At 38.1% G+C, this 12,766-nt stretch overlaps 1 protein-coding gene across 1 annotated transcript in view; it reads left to right on the top strand.

The window, feature by feature from the left end:
* CPD (carboxypeptidase D) overlaps window positions 1–12,766 on the top strand; it is a 79,798-nt gene that overhangs the window by 25,305 nt on the left and 41,727 nt on the right. Inside the window, exons 3-7 of the mRNA XM_055325597.1 lie at window positions 6,818–6,960; window positions 7,544–7,713; window positions 8,971–9,320; window positions 9,771–9,962; window positions 11,849–12,016. Of these exons, the coding sequence (XP_055181572.1) occupies window positions 6,818–6,960; window positions 7,544–7,713; window positions 8,971–9,320; window positions 9,771–9,962; window positions 11,849–12,016 (1,023 nt within the window). The remainder of the gene's footprint in view (window positions 1–6,817; window positions 6,961–7,543; window positions 7,714–8,970; window positions 9,321–9,770; window positions 9,963–11,848; window positions 12,017–12,766) is intronic.

Genomic DNA, 12,766 nt, shown 5'->3' on the forward strand with positions numbered 1-12,766 from the left:
GTGTGTGTGTGACTATCATAAATAAATAAAAATTAAAAAAAAATTGCAACACTATGTGATATATGGGACTAGAGGCCACTAAATGTAACTTCTCTCTCGGTCTTTTTTAAAAGATTTTATTTATTTATTTGAGAGAGAGAGAGAGAGAGAGAGAGAGAGAGAGCATAAGCAGAGGGGAGGAGTAAAAGGAGAAGAAGCAGCAGACTTCCTGATGAGCAGGGAGCCTGATGTGGGGCTGGATCCCAGGACTCTGAGATCATGACCTGAGCTGAAGGCAGACCCTTCACCAGTCGTGCCACCCAGGTGCCCCTGTAATTTCTTCTTTTGAAGTCTTATTTTTCAAAGACTTCTATTCTTCCTCTCCACTCCTACCCTGGGAATATATTTCTGTGTGTCATTAACTGGCACTGGCTAGTTACAGTACTATTAAAGCTAAGTCTAAAAAGCTGATTAGATAATACTTCAACATATTACTGTAAACTTGGTCTTCTTGTTGCTCTTAGCTAGCGTTTCTTAAATTGCTACTGAAGACAATTAAGGGACAGACAAAAGATGCCAGGACTCAAGCCAGGTGATGATAGTGTTTTAAGTAGTCTACTTCACTGCCTTCGGCATAATTAAAATATGAGTTGGCCACGTTTGCAATTTAAAACAGCTATTAAGGGATCCCTGGGTGGCACAGCGGTTTGGCGCCTGCCTTTGGCCCAGGGTGCGATCCTGAAGACCCTGGATCGAATCCCACGTCAGGCTCCCGGTGCATGGAGCCTGTTTCTCCCTCTGCCTGTATCTCTGCCTCTCTCTCTCTCTCCCTGTGTGACTATCATAAATAAATTAAAATTAAAAAAATAAATAAAACAGCTATTAAATTTTACATATGCAAAAAAACATATTAATCCACACTCGCATTGCTCTGAAATTGTAATTTTTATGTATTCTGTGTTCTGCTTCCTCACCAAAACTAGACTATGAGTGAAGGTATGTCTCTTATTTATAAATCTTATAATCTTAGTATAATATCTTAAACACAATGACCATTGTATTATGACCAATATAGTACAAAATTGGAAAAAGTTAATAAATATGTATGGGGTGTCTGGGTGGCTCTGTTGGTTAAGCATCTGCCTTCAACTCAGGTCATAATCTTAGGGTCCTGAGATGGAGCCCCACATCAGGTTCCCTGCTCATCAGGGAGTTGGCTTCTCCCTCTGTCCCTCCCCCTTACTCATGCTCTCTCTTTCTCCTTCCCTTTCTCAAATAAATAAAATCTTTAAAAGAAATAAAATATTATGTATGATAACTACTATGTGTATTTCACATGTGTACATACAAGTGAGAGTTAACCAAAGATGATCATAGATACCAGACCCAAAGGGAGTGCCAAGATGCTGGACAATAAGAGAAAGCCAAAAGATGGATACCTTGCCTTCTAAAAAAAGGCTTTAGACCAAGTTACTGGGCTTGTGGTGGTTATAAACTTGCATATATTCTGGAAGACAACCTCTATTTGACATCCTTACATAGATGTTCAAGGGGCATCTCAAATTTAATACATTCAAAACAAATTTTAATCGCCTAGTTTTTTTTTTAATTTTTTTTTTTTTTTAATTTATGATAGAGAGAGAGAGAGGCAGACACAGGCAGAGGGAGAAGCAGGCTCCATACACCGGGAGCCCGACGTGGGACTCGATCCCAGGTCTCCAGGATCGCGCCCTGGGCCAAAGGCAGGTGCCAAACCGCTGCGCCACCCAGGGATCCCCTAATTGCCTAGTTTTATTCCTTCATCAAATATTTACTGAAGGACTACTGTGTGCCAGATACTGCTCTGGTGCTTGGAATATCCATCAATGGGTGCAACAAATATTTCTGCTCTGTGTTGCTTATAATCTAGTAGAGAGAAATAGGCAGTAAATAAACTTAGTAGGTAAATTGTTAAGTACTGTAGAAAAAAGAAAAAGTACAAAACGGTGAGCAGAATTATGAGTGTTGGGATGGGCTTGGGGACAGTGCTGAGGAGAGTAGCAACTTAAATGGGGGAAGTCAAGTTGAAATTGGAACAAAAAGCTAGAGGTGAGGGAATGAATCAAGCAGGGATATCTGGAAGAAGAGCATACCAGGCAAAGGGAATAGCTAGAGCAAAGACCCAAAGTCAGGAGATACCTAGTATATCCAGCGAACTGCAGGGAAGTCGTTGTGGCAGATGCAGAGCCAGTGATGGGAGAGTATGAAAGGAGGTTAAAGGGCAAAGGAAAATGGTAGAAGACAGGTCATGTAAGGCCTTTGAGGACTATAAAAACTGGCTTTTAGTCAGAATGAAAAAGGGAGTCATTGTACAGAAAAGTAACATTTGACTTACATTTTAACAGAATTAATCTGACATCTCTGTTGATAGAAGGGCTAGGGCAGGTACAGGGAGACCCAAAAAGAGTGATTGAAGAAATCCAGGCAGAGAGGATGGTCACTTGTACAAGGGCAGCAGCCACGGAGGTGAGCAGAAATCTTTGGTTTCTGGATTTTGAATTTAGAGCTAGAATGATTTTCTAATGCTTTAGATTGGAATGTGACTCCAAAGGCTTTTGGCCTGAGCAACTGGAGGGATGGAAGTGCCATTAGCCCTGATAGGAGAGACTGTAGGTGGAGCAGGTTTGGAGACGATGAAGATATGTTAAGATTGTGATATCCAAGTAGAGATGTTGAATAGGCAATTGGTTGTACAAGTCTGGAGTCTGGGAAAGAGATATAGGCTAGAGATAGAAATTTAAGAGTTGTCAGCCTATAGATAATATTTAAACCTAAACCATGGGACTACATGAGACATGAAGGGAATAAGTAAGAGAAGAGGACCAAGGACAGAGCTTAGAGATGTCATAGCTTTTTCCTTTGTTCTTCTTATCCTTTCAGATAGTTATGGCACCACTATCTCCCTAGTTTCTCTCACCAAAAATCTAGAAGTCATCCTTGATTCTGTATAAACAAGTCCTTTCTATATCCAAATCTGTCTGCTTCATGTCTACTACCAACCTAGTCACCATCCTTTTCTTCTCTAATTCTTCACTCTGCTTCCCCTTTGCTCCCTGCCCCCAGTCATTTTCCACACAGCAGTCAGAATGATCTTTTTAAAAAGCAATTCATGGCGCACCTGAGTGGCTCAGTTGGTCGTGTCCAACTCTTGATCTCAGCTTAGGTCTTGATCCTCAGGGTCATGAGTTCAAGCCCTGCATTAGGCTCCACACTGAGTGGAGAGCCTACTTAAAAAAAAAAAAAGTGGCTTAGATCATATCATATCCCTGTTCAAAACCCTCCAATGTCCTGTGCAGCAAGGAAAGAGATCAACAGAGTAAGAAAAAGCAGCCTATGGAAAATATTTGTGAACCATATATCTGATAATGGTTTAATATTTAGAATATATAAAGAACTGCAATTCAAAAAAGAAAACCCACAAATAATCTGATTAAAGAATGGGCAAAGGATATGAATAGGCATTTCTTCAAAGAAAATATACAAATGGCCAATAAGCATATGAAAAGATGCTCATTATCACTAATTGGGAAAAGCAAATCATAACCTCAATGACTCATCACCTTACACTCCTTTGGGATGGTCATTATAAAAAATAAATACCAAAAAAACAAAATAGTAAAAATGTGGAGAATTTGGAACCCTTTGCATGGTTGGCGGGAATATAAAAATAGTGCAGCCACTATAGAAAACAGTATGGAACTTCCTCAAAAAGTTAGAAATAGAATTATCGTATGATTCAGTAATCCTGCTTCTGAGTACCTATATAAAAAAATTGAAGCAGGATCTTGAAAAGATATTTGCACATCCATCTTCACTGCAGTATTATTTAACAATTACCAAGAGACAAAGGTCCATTGACATTTGGATAAAGAAAACATGGTATACACATACAATGGAATATTATTCTGCCCCCAAAGGGAAGAAACCACATCTGATAAAGGACTGTTATCTAAAATACATGAAGAATTCTTAAAACTCAACAATAAGAAAAAAAAACTTGATTAAAAAGTGGGCAAAAAACAGACACCTTACCAAAGAAGTTAGACAGGTGGCAGGGATGCCTGGGTGTCTCAGTTAACTGTCTGACTCTTGATTTGGGCACACATCTTGATCTAAGAGTTGTGGGACTGAGCCCTGCATTGGGCTCTGTGCTCAGCACAGAGTCTACTTGTCCCTCTCCCTCTGCTCCTCCCCCTACCTGCTTGCTCGCTTATTCTATTTCTCTCAAATTAATAAAATCTTTAAATAAAAAGAGTTATACAGGTGGCAAATAAACATGAAAGGATGTGGGCGCTGTGATGGCTCAGTCAGTTAAGCAGCTGCCTTTGGCTCAGGTCATGATCCAGTGTCCTGTATTGAGCCCTGCAAAGGGCTCCCTACTTAGTGGGGAGTCTGCTATCCCTCTCCCTTTGCCCTTCCCCCTGCTCATGCACTCTCTCTCTCTCTCTTTCTCTCTGTCTCTCAATAAATAAAATCTTTAAAAAAAAAACATGAAAAGATGGGGCACCTGGGTAGTTCAGTGGTTGTGTCTGCCTTTGGCTCAGGTTGTGATCCCCAGGTCCTGGAATCAAGTCCTGCATTGGGCTCCCCTTGGCGAGCTTGCTTCTCCCTCTGCCCATGTCTCTGCCCCTCTCTGTGCGTCTCGATGAATAAATAAATAAAATCTTAAAAAACCAAAACATGAAAGATGTCCCATATTTCATGTCTTCAGGAAAATGCAAATTAAAGCAACAAGTTACTACTACACACGTACCAGAATGGCCAAAATCCAGAACACTGACAACAAATGCTGATGAAGATGTGAAGCAATAGAAACTCTTTCATTGGTGGTAGTGGAATGCAAAATGGTACAAACCACTTTGGAAAACAGTTTGGTGTTTTCTAAAAAAACTGAACATATTCTTACTATATGATCTAGCAACTATGCTTGTTGGTGTTTACTCAAAGGAGTTGAAAACTTACGTTCACACAAAAATCTGCATACAGATTTTTTTTATAAATTTTTTTTAAATTTTCTTTTTATTTATTTATGATAGAGAGAGAGAGAGAGAGAGAGAGAGAGAGAGGCAGAGGCAGAGACATAGGCAGAGGGAGAAGCAGGCTCCATGCACCGGGAGCCCGATGTGGGATTCGATCCCGGGTCTCCAGGATCGTGCCCTGGGCCAAAGGCAGGCGCCAAACCGCTGCGCCACCCAGGGATCCCCAGCATACAGATGTTTATGGTGACTTAATTCATAATTGTCAAAATTTGGAAGCAACCAACACATCCTTCAGTAGGTGAATGGGTAAAATAAACTGGTACATCCAGACAATGGCATATCATTTAGCACTAAAAAGAAAACTATCAAATCATGAAAAGACATAGAGGAACTTTAAATACCTACTACTAAATGAAAGAAACCAATCTGAAAAGGTTATATACTGTATGATTCCAACTAAATGACATTCTGGAAAAGGCAAAGCCATATGGAAATAGTAAAAAGATAAATGGTTACCAGAGGTTAGGGAGTAGGAGGGGTTAATAGGTGGGGCACAATGGATTTTTAGGGCAGTAAAACTACTCTAGATGATACAGTAATGGTAGAAACATGTCATTATACATGTGTCAAAACCCATAGAATATACAATAATAAGAGTGAGTCCTAATGTAATTTATGAACTTTGGGTGGTAAGGATATGTCAACAATGTAGGATCATCAGTTTGTTTGTTTTTTTTTTTAATTTATTTACGATAGTCATACAGAGAGAGAGAGAGGCAGAGACACAGGCAGAGGGAGAAGCAGGCTCCACGCACCGGGAGCCTGACGTGGGACTCGATCCCAGGTCTCCAGGATCGCGCCCTGGGCCAAAGGCAGGCGCCAAACCGCTGCGCCACCCAGGGATCCCAGGATCATCAGTTTTAATAAATGTACCACTCTGTTGCAAATGTTGATGAGGTAGCTCATGCTTGTATAGGGGCAGGGGATAAAGGAAAATCTTTGTACCTTCTGCTCAGTTTTGCTGTGAACCTAAAATTGCCCTAAAAAATAAAGTCTATTAAAAAAAAATCGAGTGACAGGAATGATAAGATTATAATAAACTTTCTACATAATGAGTGTGTAGGCTTCTATGGGTATAGAAGTGGTGAAGGTATGTAGGTATTCTTACTCCCCTTTTTACTTCTCTCTTCCACTGAACACATTTTGAAAGGATTTGTTGTGTTTTTCCACCTCCCTCCCTGATTTATGTAGCTGCATCACCCTAGATTTGGCCTTTCTTTTTTTTCTTGCCACCTTCTTGATAAAGGGGAATACAGTTAGAAAAGTAGGCACTTAATAGTGCTTTGGCGTGAACATTCTTCACAACTTTAAGATCATGTGTGCTTTTCATGCATGCTGTTAAAAATCTTAACCTCTCTGTATCCTACGTCTCACATTTGTAAAATGGGTGAAATAATAATACCTACCTTATACACTTGTTGTAAAGATTAAATGTTAATACTCTTAAAGCTCAGAACAGGTCTGGCATATGGTAAACACCCAAATGTAGAGCTGTTATCATTATTACTGTTATTAATTGATATGTTTGTGCTCTTCATAACTGTTCATCCTGTCAAATTTATTTCCTTTATGTATATTCCTTTTCAGTGTATATTCTTTTAACCTTCCTTAGTGTCCTCTATAATCTAAGAACATTCCCCAACTTCAAACAATTTTATGAAAAGAAAATTTATAGATGTAGAGGTGGCTGATTTCATTTTTTTTGGTCTTTTTGAGAGTAGAATTCTGAGAGTAAACTTATTTTTTCCTTTATGTTACAGGTGGTATGCAAGACTACAATTATATATGGGCCAACTGTTTTGAGATTACATTAGAACTGTCTTGTTGCAAGTACCCACCTGCTTCACAGCTTCGACAAGAATGGGAGAACAATCGTGAGTCTTTGATCACATTGATTGAAAAGGTAAAAGTAGCACACTGGAAGGTTGGGGTATAGAAATAATGAATGACATAAGGGAGAAATTTATTTGCATATGAGTAGCAATCTTTAACAGTTCTTTTCCTCTGGAGGACTTTCTCTGATTATCTTAGAACGCTTTTATAGGCTAAAATAATTAGCCAAACCTTTACTGTCAGGTTCTTACAATGTCATGTGATCATATTTGCTAGAGAGCCTTTACTACTATATCAGTCATGGACATCAGTTTAATTTAAATATTGGGGAGGGTAATATATTATTGAATATACCAGAAATTATTACTTAATGAAAAACTATTCCTTGTTGAAAAAATTAGAAGCCTGCATTGGAGGAGAAGGAATTTCAAAAGCATATTACTGGCCTAGATGTCAGACACATATGACTTAAATTTAAGAATTTCATATTGTCTATATTTTATTTTCACTTGGAGGCATTGAAAAATATTTCAGAGAAATAGAAAAGTAACCTTATTTTTTAAAGAAATTCTAGCATCAGTGCAGAGAGGTTGTGTTCTCTTGCCTTCCAAATTGTCTTTGAGCAGCCTACTTTGATTCTTGTTTTTTTTTAGGTCCATATTGGAGTTAAAGGATTTGTTAAAGATTCAGTGACAGGATCTGGCTTAGAGAACGCAACCATCTCAGTGGCTGGTATTAATCATAATATCACAACAGGTAGATTTGGTGATTTCCACAGATTACTTGTTCCTGGAACTTACAACATTACAGCTGTTTTAACTGGGTAAGAATTTAGACTTTAAAAATATCAAGCTTCTGTTTATAGCTAAGAGAGAAATACAGTCTAGGAAATGTTATTTACTGTATCTGGCTTTTATTTTTCCTTGTTTTCTGATTTTTCCCTCCTTTATAGTGAGAAAATAGTATTGTGGAGTCTTTTGTCACATACTCTAACAGTATAACTGGATATGAAGCATAATTGTAAAAGTGTCAGGAAGGATAGTTTTAAAAGCTTAAGAAGACAATCAGCTGTGTAAAGCATTACCTCAAAGCTAATTGAGTACCAGAGTAGAAGAAACTTGGAGCTCTGGGAAAGACATTTTATTTTATTTATTTCATATTTTAAAAAAATTTATTTATTCACAAGAGACACAGAGAGAGAGAGGCAGAGACATAGGCAGAGGGAGAAGTGGGCTCCCAGGAGGGAGTCCGATGCAGGACTTAATCCCGGGACGGACTCCGGTATTACACCCCCTCAGCCAAAGGCAGACGCTCATCCACTGAGCCACACAGGTGTCCCGGGGAAAGACATTTTAAGATCTTATTTATTCATGAGACACACACACACACACACACACACACACACACACACACACAGATATGCAGAGACACAGGTAGAGGGAAAAGCAGGCTCCATGTAGGGAGCTTGACGTGGGACTCGATCCTGGGTCTCCAGGATCACGCCCTTTGCTGAAGGGGGCACTAAACCGCTGAGCCACCCGGGCTGCCCTGGGAAAGACATTTTAAAGAGCTGTATTATCATCAGCTTTCTAATATATGAAATGAATGGTTTCTTACCTCCCCTGGACACTTTTCTGGAAGCTCAGTTTGCTAAGGATTTAATTGAAAATGTTTCAGTTAGTTTGAACTTTACTATTTGGGAAACTAGTTGGAATGTCAGTTTGATAAGGTATTGCAAAGAATTGGATGATTTATCCCTTCTTTGAGTAATGTAGTAATGGTTACAGTCTTTCATATTATTCTCTCCTTTGCATGTAATTTTTGGTAAGCATTCTAATGTGTCTTAATTCTAATTGAGAAGAGGGTAAGAGAAATAGTTCTTTAAAGACTTAATCTGGGATTCTCTGAGATCATATCCTAAAAGACTTGAATTTACCCATTTATCTTTTTTTAGTTTGAGTTTTGATAGACCACTAAGTATAAGAGAATGAAAAACCTGTTGTGCTTTTATAATGTTAAAGCATTTTGTGTTTGAATTTAACTCCAAGCCACCTACTTTTACAAAAAAAATTTTTTTCAGGTATATGCCACTGACTATTAATAATATAATAGTGAAAGAAGGACCAGCCACAAAGGTGAATTTTTCCCTTCGGCCAACTGTGGCTTCGGTAATCCCTGACACAACTGAGATGGTAGTAACTGCTAGCACAGTTGCTCTGCTTAGTAATCTTCCTGGAACACAACCCTTCCACCAACCAATTCAACCAAAGGACTTTCACCACCACCATTTCCCTGATATGGAAATATTCTTGAGAAGGTTTGCCAATGAATATCCCAACATCACCCGGCTTTATTCATTGGGAAAATCTGTAGAGTCAAGAGAACTTTATGTAATGGAGATATCTGATAATCCAGGTGTCCATGAACCAGGTAATTGGTGTGGTCTTATACATAATTTCAGTAATGCCTCTCAGAGCTATGTATCATTGTTCTGTGTTTCATCTAGAAAGATAACTTATACTAGGTATAACTGGAACAAAGAAAATGTAACCAATCTTTTGCAAGAAAAGGAAAAAATCCATTTCATAATCCATATCTGGCACAGTATTTAATATACTGGATAGATTATATTTTTTCTTCTGATAATATTTTTATTTTCATATTATATGGCATGTGCATGTGTGTATATGCTTTGAGCCTGCTCAGATGTATATCTTAGTAAGGAAGCTGCTTTATAAGATACTTTTTCCTGCTTCTTTTGCCAAAGTATGGCTTTTCTAAAATTTTTGGTTCAGGGTCTTACATATTTTGGGGGAAAAAATAGAGTCTGTGATAAAATAAAAAGGAAAAAACTCTTCTATGTAATTATCTTGTTTTCAGGTGAACCAGAATTTAAGTACATTGGAAATATGCATGGAAATGAAGTGGTTGGACGAGAACTATTATTGAACCTCATTGAATACCTTTGTAAGAACTTTGGAACAGACCCTGAAGTAACAGATTTGGTTCGCAGCACTAGAATTCACCTTATGCCATCCATGAATCCTGATGGATATGAAAAGGCCCAGGAAGGTAAAGAATAGCTGTCTATTAATGCTTAACTTTTTTGATTATCATAAGGATTTTTTGGGAGTAGAATTTGAACTAGTTATTTCCTTGGAATTTCTTCTTATTTTGTCTTATAATTTATTTTGTTCTGGCTTTTGTATTCTTTTAAGATAGGCTAGTTCATTCAACAATTATGATATCAATTTTATATTTAATGGAGTTCTTCACTGTGGTAATGGCTCTTATTGCCTAAAATATAATACAAATATTTGATACATTTTTCCATTTTAAGAATAATTATAGGGACGCCTGGGTGGCTCAGCGGTTGAGCATCTGCCTTCGGCTCAGGGCATGATCCTGGAGTCCCAGTATTGAGTCCTGCATTGGGCTCCCTGCATGGAGCCTGCTTCTCCCTCTGCCTATGACTCTGCCCCTCTCTCTGTGTCTGTCATGAATAATTAAATAAAATCTTTTTTTAAAAAACGGAATAATTTTAGGTAACTTAATTAATTGATTAATAATAACTTAATAAAATAAATTTATTTAATTATTTTTAAAAATTACAGTGTAACATAATTTTTGTAAAATTATTGTATTGGGAACACTATCCCATAGGTGAAAACTCAAACCAAATCTCTTTTGAAGCCAGTGACTCTATTTTGACTCCCAGTTGTATTCCCCATGCATATTCTAAACCTGCTGAGTTTTTGACTTTCCATTCCTCTGCCTCTTCAGGGCTGGCTCATCTCTCCTGGGGCAGTATAGTCAGAGCAGGGTGCCTGGCCACTTGCTTACTGGGGCTACTTTGTACCTAACACTAGGAGTGTGAGAATCTCTCTTCCCAACCTGTGGTTCCTTCCAGGCAATCATACCAGTGAGTAGAGTAGGTACCAACCATGTGAACATGCAGCCACATGACTCTCAGTGACTGAACACTGAGAAAACCAACCAATAAATGACCAGGTTAATCCATTTTTTAAATTCAGTTCATTTCGCTAAGGACTTTATTCTTTGTCAACCTCACAAATCCCTCCATATTCCTCTTTTGAGACCTTTCTGAGAGATAAAACTGTTCTAAAAGTGAACCCTCCAGTAGATGTTTCTCATTCACTTGCAAATTTTTCTCATCATAGTGATATAATAGGATTCACATTACTTATTAAAAGGGAGTAAATTTAAATTCAACCCTTTCTTCTCCTTCAGGTTAAACTTCCAACCATGTCCTTGACTACCTTTTTGTGATTACTTTAATGTAAGCATGTCACAATTTTCTTCTTTTCATTTGGTCTCTTTACAATATTTTAATTAACATGTACACCAGTTCAATAGAACCTCCCTCTGATCAGTCATGTCCACTGAACATAGTGATCACATCATTGTATATGGATTATTGACAATTGAGCAATACTTTTGTTTTGAGCAATGTTTTAGTATAATTTATGTAGTTGGATTTTTTTCTCCTCAAAGTCTGAACAGAGGACAGAAATGAAAGAATAATGGTTTTACCTTTCTGTTCAAAAGATCTGGAAGAGAAACACTTCTTTAAGTACAATACCAAAAAATGCATTTTTTAAAAGATTTTATTTATTCATGAGAGACACAGAGAGAGAGAGAGAGAGAGAGAGAGAGAGAGAGAGAGGCAGAGACACAAGCAGAGGGAAAAGCAAGCTCAATGCAAGGAGCCCGACATGGGACGCGATCCCAGGCCTCCAGGATCAGGCCCTGGGCTGAAGGTGGTGCTAAACTGCTAAGCCACCCGGGCTGCCCCCAAAAATGTATGTTTTAATCATAGTGTGATAATTAATCATAGTGAAGACTGATGTGTTCACATTTACCTTTGAGTTAAGAGCAGTGTGTTTGATTAAAATGTAAGTGAAATATGGTTTAAATTTGAATACTTTCTCATACAGGAGATTCAGTAAGTGTAATTGGCAGAAACAACAGCAACAACTTTGACCTGAACCGAAATTTCCCAGACCAGTTCTTTCAGATCACAGATCCTACCCAACCAGAAACTATTGCTGTAATGAGCTGGATGAAGTCCTATCCATTTGTACTGTCAGCAAACCTGCATGGAGGTAATAGCAACTTGATATTCCAGAATTAATTCCTGTTGAGAGCATTTGAAAATCTTGGTGGAATGTTACCTGTTTATAGTCTTAGGTATTTTAAAACAGGTATCTATTACCGCTTTTAGGGCAGAAAATAATAAAGATCTTTTCTCATTGCTTTTTAAGCCAATTTCCTGGCTATTTCCCCCGCTTTCTCTCCCACTCCTCCCCTCCCCCATACTCCTTCCCCACTGTCTCCTCTGTCTCTCCCCTTGTCCCTCTCGCCCTCCTCTCTCCTCTGCCTTCACTTAGTTCTTCAAGTGTTTTATATTTATCCCTCACATGTGTTTTATATTTATCCCTCTCACTGGGAGTTTGGTAACATACTCTTTGTCATTCAGAAAAATTAAACACTAAGGAACTGGAAATTTTTAGTCCTGTTCTTCCCTAAAATTAAATAAACTCTTTCATGTAGGTTTATAAGACATTCTCTTATCTTTTCCTTGCTATGTATTTAGCTGCAGCACAATAGCCTCATTCTCCTATAGTGTTTGGGCTTACATACCTTCATATAATTTAGCAGGAATTGATCAGTTGAATAGGATGAGAGGTCAAGATTAAAAATAATCACAATGTCCAACTAGGGCAATGTGAGTAAGAGTGAAAGTGTAAATACCAAAAAGAACTGAAAACATATGTCTACATGTAAACTTGTACATGAATATTCATAGTAGCATTATTCATAATAACTTAAAAGTAGAAACAACCCAAATATCC

Source organism: Nyctereutes procyonoides, unplaced genomic scaffold (assembly GCF_905146905.1).
Source record: "Nyctereutes procyonoides isolate TBG_1078 unplaced genomic scaffold, NYPRO_anot_genome, whole genome shotgun sequence".
NCBI classification, from domain to species: Eukaryota; Metazoa; Chordata; class Mammalia; order Carnivora; family Canidae; genus Nyctereutes; species Nyctereutes procyonoides.